This window comes from Labeo rohita, chromosome 1 (assembly GCF_022985175.1).
Source record: "Labeo rohita strain BAU-BD-2019 chromosome 1, IGBB_LRoh.1.0, whole genome shotgun sequence".
In the NCBI taxonomy this organism is placed as follows: domain Eukaryota; kingdom Metazoa; phylum Chordata; class Actinopteri; order Cypriniformes; family Cyprinidae; genus Labeo; species Labeo rohita.
Window position 1 is genome coordinate 16940090 of NC_066869.1, and position 18771 is coordinate 16958860.

The 18771-nt window shown below is 31.7% G+C and overlaps 2 protein-coding genes across 4 annotated transcripts; one reads left to right on the forward strand and one right to left on the reverse strand.

The window, feature by feature from the left end:
- Nucleotides 1–8: 8 nt before the first annotated feature.
- On the reverse strand, nt 9–2860 carry dpy30 (dpy-30 histone methyltransferase complex regulatory subunit). The gene is made up of 5 exons (XM_051114404.1): nt 2798–2860; nt 2349–2389; nt 2213–2260; nt 1927–2075; nt 9–232 (listed from the first exon to the last, which is right to left on the reverse strand). The coding sequence occupies exons 1-5, from the start codon at nt 2805–2807 to the stop codon at nt 160–162; spliced, it is 321 nt and encodes a 106-aa protein (XP_050970361.1). The 5' UTR covers nt 2808–2860; the 3' UTR covers nt 9–159.
- Nucleotides 2861–4215: 1355 nt separating this feature from the next.
- spast (spastin) lies at nt 4216–17318 on the forward strand. 3 transcript variants are annotated; one of them, XM_051114298.1, is made up of 17 exons: nt 4216–4705; nt 6674–6757; nt 7108–7191; nt 8108–8188; nt 8300–8454; nt 8832–8977; nt 9913–10006; nt 10282–10356; nt 10447–10518; nt 13328–13403; nt 13487–13578; nt 13666–13745; nt 13826–13868; nt 14962–15041; nt 15134–15204; nt 15302–15342; nt 16264–17318. In XM_051114298.1, the coding sequence occupies exons 1-17, from the start codon at nt 4378–4380 to the stop codon at nt 16384–16386; spliced, it is 1725 nt and encodes a 574-aa protein (XP_050970255.1). In that variant the 5' UTR covers nt 4216–4377; the 3' UTR covers nt 16387–17318. The 3 variants fall into 3 exon arrangements, with proteins under 3 accessions (XP_050970255.1, XP_050970245.1, XP_050970265.1); XM_051114288.1 differs by having other exon boundaries at nt 8294–8454; nt 16264–17317; XM_051114308.1 differs by lacking the exon at nt 8108–8188 and having other exon boundaries at nt 8294–8454; nt 16264–17317.
- Nucleotides 17319–18771: the final 1453 nt, after the last annotated feature.

Consider the following 18771-nt stretch of genomic DNA (forward strand, 5'->3'; position numbering starts at 1 on the left):
GTGAAACATGGCTGCTTGAACATTTTATTAGAGCTTAAAAAACTACATGAACCTTGGCAAACAAACAATCTGAAGTGTGACACCATTACATTTAAATTCACAACACAAAAGAAACAAAAAAAAACTGTTATCCTAAGTCTTCCGCCGCATGATGTGTGTTTAATTTCGTTCCTCAAACTGGGACTTGTTCTTCAGTAAGAATGCCGCTAAAAACTCTATGGGATTTGGAGGCCTGAAAAAAGATTAGATACAATTTGATCAAACAAAAGTTTTATATAATTCAGTCACAGAACTGTTAAACATAATGCGTAGTTTCAGTATCAGAGGAGTAAATTCTCTCATTTTTATGCTATTTTCACCCTTTGAAAAGGTTTAAAGTAATAATTAACCCAAAGGAAGAACATTTATTCAGCCTCAGGCCATTCAAGATGTAGATGAGTTTGTTTCTTCATGGAAACAGATTTGGAGATATATAGCATTGCATCACTTGCTCACCAGTGGATCCTCTGCAGTCAGTGGGTGCCGTCAGAATGAGATTCCAAACAGCTGATAAAAACATCACAACAATCCACAAGTAATCCACACCACTCCAGTCCATCAATTAACATCTTGTGAAGTGAAAAGCTGCGCGTTTGTAAGAAACAAATCCATCATTAAGATGTTCAAACTTCTTCCTCTATCCATAATATTGCTTTTTCCAGTGTAAAAAGTCATCTTGTATAAATCAGGAGCGAAATATGCACAGATCAAGCACCGTTTACAAGCAAAAACAGCTTTAAACAAATATGTTGGTGGATTTTGATGTGAGAGAACAACAGGAGATGGACTTTTTCCACTGGAGGAAGCGTTATTATGGATTATGGAGTCATATTTTGGCTAGAAACTATGGTTAAAATCCCTTAATGATAGATATGTTTCTTATAAACGCACAGCTTTACGCTCCATAAGAAGTTAATTGTTGGCGTGGATTCGTGTTGTGAATTATTGTTGAGTTTTTAATCAGCTGTTTGGATTCTCATTCTGACGGCACCCATTCACTGCAGAGGATCCATTGGTGAGCAAGTGATGCTACATTTCTCCAAATCTGTTCAGATGAAGAAACAAACTCATCTATATCTTGGATGGCCTAAAGGATTATTCCACTTCCAAAACAAACATTTACAGATAATTTACTCACCCCTTTGTCATCCAAGATATCATATCTTTCTTCAGTCATAAGATAAATTATGTTTCTTAAGGAAAACATTTCAGGATTTCTCTCCATATCTCTCTTTTTTTTTTTTTTTTAATTTCAAAATCACCCTACACCGCTGTTTTACCTTTTTTTGTAAAGGGCTTTTGATCTTCTTTGCATGTTCACCTTGTAAACACCCGCTCGGTACTTCTGCAGCGATGTAGGACGATTTTGAAGTTGGGGAAGAAAATGAGATGGGAGTTTTTCAACATACTCTTAACTGTCTTGAACTGGAAAAAACAGTTCACGCAAACATAGACAAGACGAGCGGTTGAGGTTAAAAAGTAAACTGTCAGTTTGTTTTGAAAGTGACAGATAGTTTTCACTTCCTCGGCTGGGATCGTTTAGGGCCATTTGATGCTGCATTTAAACTGCATTTTGGAAGTTCAAACTTGGGGGCACCATTAAAGTCCATTAAATGGAGAGAAATATTGAAATGTTTTCCTCAAGAAAAATAATTTTGTATCGGCTAAAGAAAGAAAGAAAGACGTCAACATCTTGGATGACAAGGGGGTGAGTAAATTATCTGAAAATGTTTGTTCTGGAAGTGAACTACTCTTTAAAGTGAGAGTACATTTTCATTTCTGGGTGAACTATTCCTTTGAGGCGATCATAATCCAAAACAATTCATGTTCATGTAGTTCTGTGTTTGAAAAAAAGGAAGCACAAAAAGTCTGTGTGCTGATGCAGACCTTTCCTTGGCCAGAACTGACAAGCCCTGCAGGAGAATAGGAACCACGGTCTGATCCAGATACGCTCGTGTGGGAAGGGTCTGCAGGGTCTGAGGATCCACCTTCTGTTTGGCGACTTTTTCAGCAGTTTTCTCATTCTCCACTATTCTCTAGAGAAACATACAGATGTGTATAAGCTTCAGTACAATTACAGAAAATGTTCTAACCTAATTCTCAAATTAAATCTTTCAGACTGTCAATATATACATTCCCAAAACTGAAAAAGAAATACGTGTTACTGTTGTACCTGGATGTTTTCAGTGAGACCATATTCTGCATGAGGATTTTCTGGGACCTAAAATAAACAAAAAACACAATGACAGCTGATCAAGACAAACTGACAATGTTTTCTTCCTTTAATGAAATATTGTGATACTACTCACAGGAGTGTGTCCCTCCATGCTCTGCTCAGCATCAGGGTGTTCTGAAAGAATCAAATTTAAACTATTACACCACATTAACACCATAAATTGCAATAGTTTTGCTCCACATATATGCTTTCGGAACCACAACAGTCGTTTTTGAATAAGCAGCATAATACATTTCTCTGGCATCGTTCAGCAATTACCATAATAACAGGTTTAAGAACTCATGCACCGTTGTACTTTACATATGAGTAGCGCATACTGCATGTAAAGTCACATACTGTAGTGAATGGCGGGATTCAATGGGCCACTGTAGAAAAGCTCAACGCTCATAATAAGGCAAAAACTCAAACCTATATCTCTCGCTAGCGTATGCTAACACTGACTAGGTCTAAAACTACTCAAATATGATCACTGCACATTTTATCAGTGCAAAATAAACCACAAAGCTTAGAAACGGCACTTACCGTCCGCCATAGTTTGTTGTTGGTTTCTACGCAGTCGACGTTGCGCATGCGCAAAACACACGCTTGAATGACGCAGAAATGGGCGGGGCCTTGCTCAGACGTTTTTATGTGATTGGTCAGATACTATTGATCTAAATAATAAGCCGTCTATTTTAACTATTTATAGTGTATTTATGTTGTGTTTATCAGTAATATTTATTCAGGTGTAAAGCATTATCCAAAGCGCTGCTAAAGACGATAACGGTTTGATCACAGGACAAGTGTTACTTTACTCCGCGATTGTCAAGGGCGGACCAATCACAATCATTTGTGATTACAAAATACTTTCGTAAACATGTAAAAATCCAAATCTAAAATTGATTAAAAACGAAAAAAATGTATTGATTATATACATATTACTTTTCATACACAATAAATAATAAAGACTAAATAATAACTAGTTAAATCACACTACTAAATCACACTAAAAGTGTTTCTTTTTTATAAAAAAAAGTATCTTCTGCTTACCTAGCCTGCATTTATGATTTCTATTTGAATATTTTTTAAAATGTAATTTATTCCTGTGATTTCAAAGCTGAATTTTTAACATCATTATATGATCACATGATCCTCCAGAAATCATTCTAATATTCTGATTTGCTGCTCAAAAAAATATTATTAATACTATGTTGAAAACAGCTGAGTATAATTATATAAAAAATAAAAATAAACAATAACATATATATATATATATATATATATATATATATATATATACTGACTCCAAGCTTTGAAATGGTATAGTGTATAATGTTGCAAAAGTCTTTTTGTTTTTTGTTTTTTTCAGATGAATGCTGATCTTTGGATCTTTCTATTCATCAAAGAATCCTGAAAAAAGTATTTCACTGTTTTAAATATAATAATGATAATAATAATGTTTCTTGAGCAGCAAATCAGTCTATTAGAATGATTTCTGAAGGATCACATGACATTACAGACTGGAGTAATGATGCTAAAAATTTAGCTTTGAAATCACAGGAATAAATTATATTTTAAAATATATTGAAATAGAAAGCAGTTATTTTAAATATAGTATATACTTTTTCTAGATTTTGGATCAAATAAATGCAGGCCTGGTGAGCAGAAAAGACTTTTTTAAAAAAAAAACATTGAAAATCTTACTGTTCAAACATTTTAACATTTACACTGGTAGTGTATGTAAATAACAAACGTAAAAAAAATAGAAAATGTAAAAACACAAAAATAAAACGAGAACAATTATGCTTCACTTTATCAACATTACATTTATTATTAAAAGTGCATGGTCAGATAGCCTGCTTTTATGTATTAATGAAAAAAAAAAAGATTTGAAAAAAATTTATGTACTTTATGAAAATACATTTTTTCGCTCAATGGCAGCGACGCGATATGATGTCAGTTACGTCATTAGCGCGAGACAGTATTCACCAAACAACACACAGCAGTGACTTCCGCGATCGATGTTGGCGAAAACAAACCGGAGAACCGACATAGCCGAGAAATATAACTCGTCCTTGTTAAACTCCCGGCCAGGTATGGTATGGAGAGCCCGAATAGGGTGAATGAATTCTGGGGACAGAGCGAGACAAAAAGGACCAGCGCGTGCAGGAGGACAAACCTGCGGACAGGTGTCTGACGGAACTGGCCGGAGTCCGCTGGACAGGTTACGCTTTTTAATCCGAACCCTCTGCCAGCTCCCGGTGACTTTGCTCCGAGCTCTGCTCCTGCTCCTTTTTTGGCTGCTCCGGCCGCTCCGCCGAACCATGGCGGCCAGGACCAAAGATCGCGGTTCCGAGTGCAGTGAGGAAACGGGAGAGGTGATCCGAAACTACCACAAACAAGCGTTTGAGTTCATTTCCTTGGCTCTGCAGATCGATGAGGATGACAAAGGTATCTGTTTATTACTGTTATGTTTGTGAAATATGTATAAACATCTGAGAAAAGCATTGTTGTTTTGTAGATGTAATGTGTGTATGTTATATCCAGTTGTAAACACTTAACTCTTATTATCATTAGTAGTTGTAGTAGTAGTTTGCAAGGTGTTTACATTGTCATTATTTTAATATTATTAAGGTAAAACGACTTTTTTTGTAAAACTCTCTTGTGTTTGGTAAGTATAACAGGAAATATTTCACTGAAGCATTTCAGCAACGCAAATTGCCTTACCTGGTTTTGTGTTTGGTTTTACTTTCGCTTCATCTGTCAAGTAGGGTCATGCATTTTGTTGGCCCCCAGATGTAAACTAGTACTCAGAAGATATGAACGTCCAGTGCAGATACCAATAATTACAGAGTGGGCTGGATAGTGACACTTAAATCCTGACTTATTTGTAGTGTATACTAATAATTTATAATTATAGCAACACCTAACTAGGTTGATCTAGTCCAATCCAGCTGATTAACCACCTAAACACCTAAACATCCACAAAAAATCTGCTTTGGTCAGTTAGAAACCATTTTATGCCACCAGAAGCTGGGACTCTATAGTCATGTTTCTGATTTTTCTCAACTAAGAATAAGATTCTGAGTCTGAGATCAGACCTTGGATGTCGTCTGTGATTAACCCGGTCCCAGAGCTGTTTTTGAGGTCAGTAGTACAGTTTGATCCCTGAGGTCAGTAGTGTCGAGAGGCCTGATTCAGGTTGACAGGGATTGTCCTCATCAGCAGTCGAATGGAAAATGAGGCCCCATGTACTGGCACTCTGTTAAGATCTGAATCGGTGGCTCGGTTTAGCATATCCATCCTCATATTTTTGTTTATTTCTTATTTGAAGGCTTTATGTAGTTTGATTAAACCTGAGTTAACATCTCCTAAAACCCTGGGTTGAAGCCGCTTTTAACCAAGGTTTTCACACTTGTAGTTTTCAAAGCGGATTAACACCGTGTAAAATTACAGAGAGATGTACAGAGAATGACAGCCAATCATAAACCACCTTAGTGAGTACCTCATTAAATATTCATGAGAAAATTGGTCTTAAATCCAATCTTATAAAAAAAACAGTTTTAATAATACCTTTATTTGGCACTGATGCATTAAACTGATCAAAAGTGACACTTACATTGTTACAAAAACAATCTATTTCAAATAAATGCTGTTTTAAACTTTTATTCAACTAAAAAAAATTTTTGAGCAGCAAATCAGCATATTAGAATGATTTCAAAGGATCATGTGACACTGAAGACGGGAGTAATGATGCTGAAAATTCAGCTTTGCATCACAGAAATAAATTACATTTTAAACTATATTCAAATAGAATACAGTTCATTTAAATTGTAATAATATTTCGCAATATGACTGTTTTTACTGCATTTTCAATCAAATAAATGAGCACAAACATTAAAGTTTAATTCTAAACTGTGATTTATATATTTTGTATTTTTTTATATATTTTATTTATGTATAATAATAATTTTATTATTATTTAATTTTAAAATGTGATTTAAAAATGTGACCTGGATTTGTTCCCCTCGTCATATCATGTGGTTGTGTTGTTTTTCGCTCTGTCGTCTCGTGGAGAGATGCCAGCAGCATCAGTGAAAACAAAGCACTCTGTTCAATAGATTCATTGGTTGTTTCTCAATCCCATCATGCCCAAGGCCATATGGTTGGGACTGCATGACATTTAGCACGTACTGATTGACTTTAATAGCATCTTTTCGATTTAAAGCTCTTTTTGGAGCTTTAACATAAAGCATTGACAACACATTACTTGCAGTGAAAATTTGTGACATAAAACGTATCTGAAAGTCTTACTTTGAAACCCAGACGTGCTGGTTTAGGGTTGTAGTATTACTTTTTTTTTCTTTGTGTAAAGAATAGAAAATGGTCTGTAACATGTCTATTCTGCATGTGTTGTAGGTGATAAGGATCAGGCGGTGCAGTGGTACAGAAAAGGCATCGCTGAGCTGGAGAAGGGCATCCGTATTCAGGTCACTGGAGCCGGTGAGATGATTGAGTCATATTGATTTCTATTGCATAAACAAGCTATGTTATGTGTTTTAATTACATTAGCTTTCACTTTATGATTCAAGACAGAATGCATACTTGTATTATACTTCATTTTAAACTATTGTAACAGTGATTGAAAGAAAATTGCAGTGTTGATTGTAATGTTTTCTCCAGTGCGCTTGATACCTCATGTTAGCACTGTTTCATACTGTTTCTTTCTCAGTTTACATTCCAAACTTAAAGTACATGATCAGTCAATTCCCAGTGGGTAAATGAAGTCACACCCTACAGTTTACAGTTTACTTCTGAAGAATTTGATAGAAAGTCTTCATCTGGCAACTTAGGTGAGAAGGCAGAAAGAGCCAGAAAGCTTCAGGACAAAATGACCAACAACCTCACCATGGCCAGAGACCGGCTAGAGCTTCTGGGTAAGTGAGATCACGAGGATGTGCTGCTGATTCATGAACTCTTCTGAGAGATGAGATCATTTGTTGTATTTGCACATGTTCACCTCACCCTTCTGTGAAAGCCTGCATGTGCTTCTGTGATTGGTGAATGATTCAATTTGGCTTTATGGTTCATATAAAGGTGAAGCGTTGTTTCATGTCGGACCATTCACAGAAAAAAAAAATGTCTTGAAATTTGGAAGTGTCTCTGCACACTGAAGTGGGAGATGAGTAAGCATTTTTAAAAAGACACACTTCCCTGTTATTGAATCGACTGTTGTTTTAATGCACACACGCTCTTGTTTCATATTTCACTCTGGACATATAGCATTTTCTGTGTTTCTGCTGGTTCTTGCAAGAATCTGTCAAGAAATTAATGAAGAACATGTTCAGGTCACCCCAAAAACAATAGAAAAAATTACTTAAGGTTCAATCAAAGTAAATAATGGCATTTTTAATTTAATTTAATTTAATTTGGTTTTGTTTTGTGACATTTTTGTTTTTGTATTTTACATTTACTTTAAGGCCAGAACATTTATCCATCATTGAAATTCATTCAAATATCAGGCATATATTTATTAGTATTTTATATATATATATATATATATATATATAATAATTATTATTATTATTATTATTTTTATTAATTTATTTTTTTTAAACAACAAACTGCATCATAAAAAGTAAAATGTCTGTAATTGTCTTGAAAATAATAATAAATCAAATACAAGTTATAACAAAAATATAACTTGATGGACTTCATTTAACCTTTTTCCCTTTTTTTTGTATTTTGAGGTGAAGTGTGACCTGGATATGTTTTGTGCACCCTCTTACAACTTCTGTTCTGCTTTAGTTTCCCCTTAAATGTCTCTCTGTTTCCTTTTCTGCAATCACAAAGGCAAACTGCTTTCAAAGTCCCCAGCAGAGGGCTGCTCTGATCACACTGGCTTGTCTTTCTCCAATGGAAACCTGCGCCCAGGTGCGTGTTTGCTTTGGATTCTGGGAGATCTGGGTGCTGTGTCAGAATCTAATCAGAGAGACACTACTGTGATATTTCTGTGTATGCATTAGCATATGTGTGTAGTTGCAGGCAGCGGAGCTGTTTCCAAAAAGAGGGACACTCTCACAATCTCAAGTCAGTCCCATCAGCGACCCAAAAACCAATCCAAATCTGCCCCTGCAACTTCCCTGCACCGCACAGCTTCAGCCGGTCACAGCAGCAGGACCGGCCCTCAGAACCTGAAGGTTTGTCTCACAGGAGTCATGTGCCATCTTAGAGGGATAGTTCACCCAAAAATGATAATTCTGTCATTAATTACTCACCTTCATGCCACTCCAAATCTGTAAGACTTTCATTCATCTTTGAAACACAAATTCAAATATTTCTGATGAAATCCAAGAGCTTTCTGACCCTGCATAGACAGCAACTGTCCTTACTCTTAGCTCTTGGATTTCATCAGAAATATCTTAATTTGTGTTCCAAAGATGAACAAAGATGACATAAGGGTGAGTAATTAATATCAGAATTTTCGTTTTTGGGTGAACTGTCTCTTTAAAATGGCATCTATGAACTAGGTTTTGCAACGGAGCGCATGTAGCTGAATTTTTTTTGTGTTTTTTAGGGGCCCTCAGCAAGAGGAGGTAACAGAAATAACGCTAAAGCCAGCAACACTGCTGCTGCATCGCCTCAGAGAAAAAGAGACATGAAGAACTTTAAAAACGTGGACAGCAAACTGGCCAACCTCATTCTCAATGAGATTGTAGACAGGTAACATCAGTACTTTTAAAAATAAATACATCAAATATACATTTTTTAATGCACTTCTGTTGATCACAGAATTGTCAGAAGTATTTTGTATATTAATCGTTGAAGAAAAAGTATGCGTGTTGCTGTTTATTACATTTTTATTTTAAAAATGCATATAAATGTTAATAATTAAATGCTGTATGTATTTATTTAATGGCAGATAAACTATATTTTATGCATATTTTAAGTATATATTGCATCTAAAAGCTATCTATGTAAACATAAATAGTGCATAAAATTTTATATATATATATATATGTTATATATAAATTATATGTCTATTATATATACAGTACATATCAAATGTTTGGAATTATTGATTTTTTTTTAATAGTTTTTAAAAGAAGACTCACCATGACAAGTATGCATGTATTTGATCCAAAAATACAGTAAAATCAGTATTATTGTGAAATTATTATCACTATTTAAAACAGCTGTTTTCTATTTTAATATATTGTAAAATAAAATTTATTCCTTTGATGCAAAACTGAATTTTCAGCATCATTAATCCAGTCTTCAGTGTCAAATTATCCTTCAGAAATCATTCTTATGATTTACTTCACAAGAAACATTTATTAATTATTATCAATGTTAAAAAACACTTCTGCTGCTTAATATTTTTGTGGAAATTATAATACATTTTACAGGGTTATTTAATGAACAGAACATTAAAAAAAGAACAGCATTTACACACTACTGTTCGGCACAATACTATTCGGTTTCTAACATTGATAATAACAATAATACATGTTTGATAAGCAGCAAATCAGCTTGTTAGACTGATTTCTGAAGGATCATAAATAGCTAAAAATATTGAGATACGTTTTGAGATAATATAGAAAAGATGGGAATTATTAGGTTGAAGTTGATGATTTCCGTGGTTGTGTTTGTTTCAGCGGAGCTGTGGTGCAGTTTGATGACATAGCAGGGCAGGACTTGGCAAAACAGGCACTGCAGGAAATCGTTATCCTCCCTGCTCTTCGTCCAGAGGTTTGTCTCCATGTCTGTAAACATCTGTATCATCTAAGGTGGTGTAGCCTATTGGTTAAAGATCTAAGGCCAGTTTCAACAAACCCACTCTACTGTACTGTAAATCACAATTTAGTCTTTAGTAATTTCATGGTGGTAAGTGCATCCCTAGAAATCTGCAGACATGATTTATGTTCCTCTCTGTTTACATTCTACAATACTAGTATTAGATAATGTATAACAAATGGTATTTTTACATTTACAATGTACTCATGTGTTTATATTGGTCTTCTCAGCTGTTTACTGGTCTCAGGACTCCTGCTAGAGGCCTACTGCTCTTCGGCCCTCCTGGAAATGGAAAGACCATGCTGGTAAAACACATAAAAGGCTCTTTTTAGATATATGCATATTTATATACCTTAAGAGCAGAACTGTATTTGATCTTTTCCAATTTTTCACAGGCAAAAGCAGTTGCAATGGAATCTAACGCTACATTTTTCAACATCAGCGCTGCCAGTCTCACCTCCAAATATGTGAGTTTTTATGAGACATTGCATAGAGAGCGTCTACAGTTACACTAATGAACTATTACTACTTCCTCTTCCTTTCCAGCCATGGAAATCTATGACAGGCCATAACATTGTTTGTAGGAAAATGCTAAAATGTGGTACAGTTACTGTGGTGATCCTGATTAGTAATCTGACCAACTTTGGGATCTCTAGGAACAAAAGTATACTTTTATTCACTTTTATTTTGATTATAACTTTAGACACAATGAATGGTTTGTCATATCACCGTAAAATTTGGTTGTGATCATTAACAGCATTTTCCACATTGTTTTGGTAAGGTACCTGAGAAGGCTTTTTGTCCAAAACACTAATAACTTGTAAAAATATGAACCAAAATTGCTTTTCTCATTGTCATTACATTTCTCTTGGTTTATGAATATTCAGACAGTTTGGCATTTTTGTAACTTAAATTTATGAAAGCATATTTGTTTTTCCTTATTGTTATTGAGAAACACCTATTCACGCATGTGAACGCAGGCAATTCATTTTTCCAGTTTCCATTAAAAAATATTTGACGCAGTTAACGCAGAGGCTCACAGCTGCTGCTTTTGTGCTCATAGCTGCTGCTTTTTTCTTGACAAGAAGTGTGTTTAATTATACCACCTCAATCAGGAGATTTTTTTTTTTTTTTAGATGTGCACTCCAAATTCACTTCAGTGCCGTATGCTAGTCAAACGAGCGTGGGGAAGGTACAGGTGACGAGGGAGCTTCAATAGCACAACAGTGAACTACAGTCAGATGAGATGTTGTAAGGCCATATGTCAGTAAAAAACAATTTACCTGTCCTGTCAGCCATTATACTGCCATTGTGCAGCCACTGTATACCTATAGCATGTACGCTTCAATTGCACGCACAAATGCAGTGACGTGCTGTAGTCTGTATCATTTCGTATTAAAGCATGAAGCAGCGGCAGCTCTTAAAGTAACAGCAGCCAAATAAGCTAATAACCCAGCTGCTGTGATGTCTGTTAATCAAAGAACAAAAGAAAAAGAGGAAAACAGTACAATTTGTAGCTTTAAGGATTCATCTGTATTTAATTTAGAATTTGATGTTTGATAACTTTATTCAATTTCTGTATTTTTCCTACTTTCTGAAGGGCACAGGTAAATAATGGGTTTATGTGAAGACTGTTTTAAGTTCACACAAATTAGAAGATGTTATTTTTTTAAAGTCTAATAAATGCAAAAATTGATAGCTCTCAATTATCCTGTAATATATGCTATAGTCAATGGGTTAAATTTTAGGGAAAAAATCAGTGATACTCGCTTTCAGTCATAAAAAAACCTAACAAATATTAAAAATATACTGTCTTTGTTGTCTCTACATTATTTTGACGATTGAATGCAAATTATTGTAATAAAAAGGTATATTTAAAAACTTCAATGTTAGTTGGGATTTATCACAATTTAATAAATTATGATTTTTGGATCTTTCTATTCATCAAAGAATCCTGAAAATAAATTGATGATGATGATGATGATGATAATAATAATAATAATAATAATAATAAAATGTTTATTGAACAGCAAATCAGCATATTAGAATGATTTCTGAAGGATCATGTGACACTAACAACTGGCATAATGATTAAATTACAGTTTAAAATATATTCAAATAGAAAGCATTTATTTGAAATTGTAAAAATATTTCACAATATTACTTTTGTTGTGTTTTGGATCTAATAAATGCAGACTTGGTGAGCAGAAGAGATGTCTTTAAAAAACAGGAAATCTTACTGTTCAAAAACTTTGGACTTGTAGTGTATCTATTTAATGCATCTTTGGTGAATATACAAAACAAAAAATAAAATTAAATAAAATAAAATTAAATGCTTACTGAACCAGGACCCAGACATTCGAATGGTAGTGTTATTAATTCGATCTCATTTTTTTTACTTGTAAATTATTAATATTATATATTAATATCGCAATTAATAAATAATACATTGCCATGTTTCTGTGAATTTAAAACTAAATCACTGAAAAATAAATGTATTATACTGCAGTCATTTGAATTTCATTTTATCTTTACCACCTTAAACTCATCTGCATCCAGTTTGCTGCTCTTGTTTTGGTTTTTAAAAAAATCTATTTAAAAACTTTAATGTTAGTTGGGATTTATCACAATTTCAGATAAAAATGTGTGACTCATTAGTTATTTTTTTAATCGACTGACAGCACTGATTAACAGTTAGATTAGCATGGTAACTAATGCTTTTGTGTTCGTTCTCATACTGGAAGCTGTCCTGGCATCAGGGCATTTGTGTGAGAAGCGAGCAGCCGCCCCAGTTGAAGGTTTTGTGTAAACACTTGTATCTCTTTCTCATGTTTTTTTTTTTTTTTTTTTCCCCAGCTCAGCATTGCACTTTTAGCATGCAAAATCTGCCTCCATCAGATCTGAGCATGTGTCCTCTATGTGACGCACTGCTGTTAAGCAGCAGGCTTACCACCGGATGGCTGCGTGTTCAAGTCCTAAATGCTGCTACTTACCATTATGCTAAATGTGTTGTATTCTTTTTTTTTGGTTCTTTTCTCTCTACATTGCTTTTCTTCAGTTGTTTCCTGTGTTTTGATGTTTGCTGAATATTATTAATAATAAATGCAGCTACTGTATTTTTATTGGTTTTCCTGCTACATTATAACCATAATAATATTATGGTTCCTGCTGTTTTATAAAGGCAGTAAGCTGCTCAAAGCCGTGTTTTACACTACTTTTATTTTGTCTTAAGAAACATTTATTCATGTTGTGGTGTGTGTGTGTGTGTGTGTTTAGGTGGGAGAGGGTGAGAAACTGGTTCGAGCTTTGTTTGCGGTTGCTAGGGAACTGCAGCCGTCAATCATCTTCATAGGTGAGAGCTGTCAATCAGACTCATTCGTGTTTCAGGACTTGTGCGTTTCTGTAAGTGCGTCATTGATTGTGATTTTGATGCAGATGAGATTGACAGTCTGCTGTGTGAGAGGAGAGAGGGCGAGCATGACGCCAGCAGAAGACTCAAAACAGAGTTCCTCATCGAGTTTGATGGAGTAAGTGTGTGTACTTTATCTGAAAATTCACTATTCCTGATCACAAGTGACTGACGCTACAGGTGTGTGTTTGTGTGTGTGTTGTAGGTGCAGTCAGGAGGAGATGACCGTGTGTTAGTGATGGGAGCCACTAACAGGCCTCAGGAGCTCGATGAGGCTGTTCTTAGGTACTGTTGGCCTGCAATTGGACACTTACTGTAAAAATATTCAAAATTATATCCTCTAATGTGTTTTTTTTTCTTCACAGGCGATTTGCTAAACGCATTTATGTGGCTTTACCTACAGAGGAGGTAATTTCTATAATGTTTCTTGAGCATCAAATCAGCATTTTAGAATGATTTCTGAAGGATCATGTGACTGAAGAGTAATGATGCTGAAAATTCAGCTTTTTATCACAGGAATAAATTACATTTTAAAACATATTCAAATAGAAAACACTTATTTTAAATAGTAAAATATTTCACAATATTACTTTTGCTGTGTTTTGGATCAAATAAATGCAGACTTGGTGAGCAGAGGAGACTTTTTGACTTTACATTATGAAATCTTACTGTTCAAACACTTTTGACTTGTAGTAATACATCTTTGGTGAACACAAAGAATGAAATGAAAAAATGAAATAAATTAAATTAAATTAAATTAAATAAATAATGAAATTAAATTAAATAAAGTAAAATAAAACGAAATGAAATGAAATGAAATAATGAAATGCAGTAATGAAATGAAATAAAATAAATACAATGAAATTAAAAAAAAATGAAATGAAATGAAATAAAGTAAAATAAAACAATGAAATGAAATAATGAAATGCAGTAATGAAATGAAATTAAATTAAATAATGAAATGAAATGAAATAAAGTAAAATAAAACGAAATGAAATGAAATGAAATAATGAAATGCAATAATGAAATGAAGTGAAATGAAATAAAATAAATGAAATGAAAAAATGAAATAAAATAAAATAAAATAAAATGAAGTGAAATAAAATAAAATAAAATAAAATAAAATAAAATGAAGAAATGAAATTAAATGAAATAAAATAAAATAAGATTAAATAAGATTATATAAAATAAAATTAAATGCTTACTGAACCAGGACCCAGACATTCAAATGGTAGTGGTATTAATTCGATTTCAGTTTTTTAAAGTGCTGATTATTAATATTATATATTAATATCGCTATTAATAAATAAAACATTGCCATGTTTCTGTGAATTTATGCTTAAATCACTAAAAAATAAAATGTATTATACTGCAGTCATTTGAATTTTATTTTATATCTACCATCTTAAATTCCCCTGCATCCAGTTTGCTGCTTTTGTTTTGTTTTTCCCAGTTAATTAGCATTGAATACAGACACTAATTGACTCTGTGTGTGTTTCAGACTCGTCTGAAGCTGCTCAAGAACCTCCTCAGCAAACACAAAAACACTTTATCTCAGAAAGAGCTGAGTCAGTTAGCCAGGTAAAATACAGCTTCATACATATGTAGTGTATGCAAATAAGAATAATGGCTATTAACGCTGGGTAATTTTCTAATGTACATTGTGTTTTCAGGATGACAGAGGGTTACTCCGGCAGTGATCTGACCTCACTGGCTAAAGACGCTGCTCTTGGACCTATCCGAGGTACTTTTATTAAAAATTTGATGAAAATATACCATGCTGTTTGGACTATATGTGGATTTTTTGCTAGATAATTATGTCCTGTTCTTTCTCAACACAGAACTGAGGCCTGAACAAGTGAAGAGCATGCCAGCCAATGAGGTAGAGAAAATTAAGCAGTGTAATATACATCATTTAGATACTATTGATTGATGATTTTATATATATATATATACATGTGTATATGTGTATACTTGTATATGTATATGTATATGTATATATATATTGATTTTTTTTTGTGTGTGTTTTCCATTTTATATTTTATTTTCTTATTTCAGTATTTTTTTTCTTCGTTTTATGTTTTCCTCATGATGTATATATATATATATATATATAACTTAACTTTGATGTCAGATAACACATTTTTATATTAACACATTTTTATCAAACCATTTTTTAATGGTTTGTCTAAATTTTGGTTAACTATAATAACCGTGATATTAAATGCATTCATAAAGGTTTAATTAAACATTAAAAATATTTTAAATTATATATAAAAATAAAATATTTTTTCAAACCATTTTTTAATGGTTTGTCTATATGTTTTAAAAAAAAAAATTAAAAATATAAAAATAATTTCCGTGAAAATAAATAAATGCATTCATAAAGGTTTAATTAAACATTAAAAATATTTTAAATTATATATAAAAATAAAATATATATTTTATAACATAACTTGGTAATAATTTTCATTTGTAAGTATGTTTAAAAAAAAAATTTAAAAATATTTAAATAAATAAAAATATATTTAAAATCATATTTTTTAATTTTTTAATAAAATCATATTATTTAATGGTTTGTCTAATTTTTGGTTAACTGTAATAACCCTGATATTAAATGCATTCATAATGGTTTAATTAAGCTCCCAAAAAACGGTACTGTCACTTTAACTGCATGTGAGTCATTTATTCAAAGTGTTCTATTTCACATTCTATTTTTTCCAAAAATTATTCACATTCTTTTTTTAAATGTAACGTGGCATGCCATGTTTCTCCCTCACGCTCCTGTCTTTTTTGCGTTCAGATGCGGGACATCCGTTTCTCTGATTTTGTTGATTCGCTGAAGAGGATAAAGCGGAGCGTCAGTCCTCAAACGCTGGATCAGTACGTGCGCTGGAACAGAGATTATGGAGACACAACCGTATGACATCGACACACTGTGGAAAGAGGAAGTCAAATGTTTTTTACTGAAGACGTGGAATAAAAAAATCTTGAGAGGGAATTTCTGTTATTTAGTCTTTTCTATGACTTTGTTTTTGCCGTCTTGGGAGCTCAGGTTGAGATTTGCTTTGACTGAATTGACAATGGCTCTTCTAAAGATTTTTCTACAAAAACAAAAAACATTTTGCTTGAATTCTTCCAAATGATTGATGTGTGAATGATTAAGCACTTAACGTCTGTGGTGTTTGTGTGTTCTCAGATGCAGATGCATTTGTTTCTCTTATTTAGTTGCTTGATGTGTTTTTGCTTCATGTATCTCAAATGGCGATGCTGGGAAACGATGCGTGCTGCAGTCAATCAAATAACACTTGAGGACACTGATGATAAGTGAAGGATTAAAGAATGTACTGATTAGAAACCATTTGCATTTGTATTGACCAGCACTCCATGTTTTTTCCATTTGCAGGCACTAGGGGGCATCAGTTTAGACTGTATATGAATGTCTTCCTAAATGTTTTCTGCTAGAACTAAAGTCATGATATTGTTTCATGTACAAGTTTTTCCAAGTCTGCTGTGTCTTTTAATAATTTTGAGTTTGAAAATGTTTGCGGTGAACAACTGGAATGCTTAACAGAAAAAAAGATTGTACTGTGTTGTTTTAAATTGAAAACAGCTTAAATATTTGAAATTATGCCTCGTATTTATAAAATATACTTTTATAATCGAAATATAATTTAGACGTTAATAATGTCAGTCTAAGAATGCGATATATCATCATTAATGGCAAATTTTTAAATGTTTGCAATGAGCCACAGTGAAAAAGTTGTATTAATTTGTCAAGTACATGATAAAAACACTTTAAAAATATTTAAAATTATTATAAAAATAAAATATATTTTATTGTGAGCCACAAAGAATACATATTTAAAAAAACAACAACTAATATTTAAAATTATATTTCAGAATAAAAATATAATTTCTATAACATAACTTGGCAACAATTTTCATTTGTAAAGTATATGTTTAAAAAAATTAAAAAATATATTTAAAATCATATTTGTAATATAAAAATAAATATATTTTTATACCAAATATAATTTGGCAACAATCTGATTCATTTTCAAAGTACATATTTAAAAAATAAAACATTTTTACAATTATATTTATAATATATAAAATATACATTTTATAACAAATATAATTTGGCAGCAATTTGATTCATTTGTAGCTATTTAAAAAAATAAAATGATTTAAAATTATAATTATAATAAATACAAATATAATTTTCATAACATAATTTGGCAAGAATTAGATTCATTTGTAAAGTACGTTTTAAAAAAATACAACTATTTAACATTATAATATATAAAAATTTTATAACAAATATAATTGATTAATTTGTAAAGTACATATTTTAAAGAAAATTATTTAAAATTATATTTGTAATATAAAAATAAAACATTTAATAGCAAATATACAATTTTATAGCAACAATTTGATTCATTTGTAAGACACATTTAAAAAAAAAAAAGAAAAAATATTTAAAAGTATATTTATAATAAATAAAAATATAATTATTTGAAACATAATTAGGCAACAATTTGATTCTTTCCTAACATACATATTAATTTTTTTTTTTTTAATTATATTTATAATATATAAAAATAAAATATATATTTTATAGGAAATATAATTTGGCAACAATTTGATTCAAGTACATATTTAAATACATATATTTATATTTATAACAAAAATCTAGTTTTTATAACATAATTTGGCAGCAATTTGATTCATTTGTAACAAAAAAAATTAATATGATAAAATTATATTTATAATAAATAAAAATATAATTTTTATAACATAATTTGGCAACAATTAGATTCATTTGTACATTTTTATATATATATTTTATTTTATATTTTTATTATAATAAAATAAAAATAAATGTTTATAACAAATATAATCTGATTAATTTGCAAAGTACATATTTTAAAGAAGGTTAAAAATACTCAAAATTATATTTGTAATAAAATACATTTTATAGGAAATATAATTTGGCAAAAATTTGAATCATTTAATTCAAGTACATATTTTAAAAAATATATTTATAATAAAAATCGATTTTTTTTAACATAATTTGGCAACAATTTAATTTGTAAAGTGTATGGTTGAAAAAAAAAAGTACAAATATTTAAAATGATCATATAATAAAAATAAAATATAATTTGGTTACACTTTATTTTACCATATCATTGTTACAGTGTAATTATGTATTTAAGTACTGAGTAATTTTAATTAACTACACGTACTTACTATATGGTCAGGGTTAGTTGGATGCAATTACGCATTGTTTATTGTTAGTAAACATTAC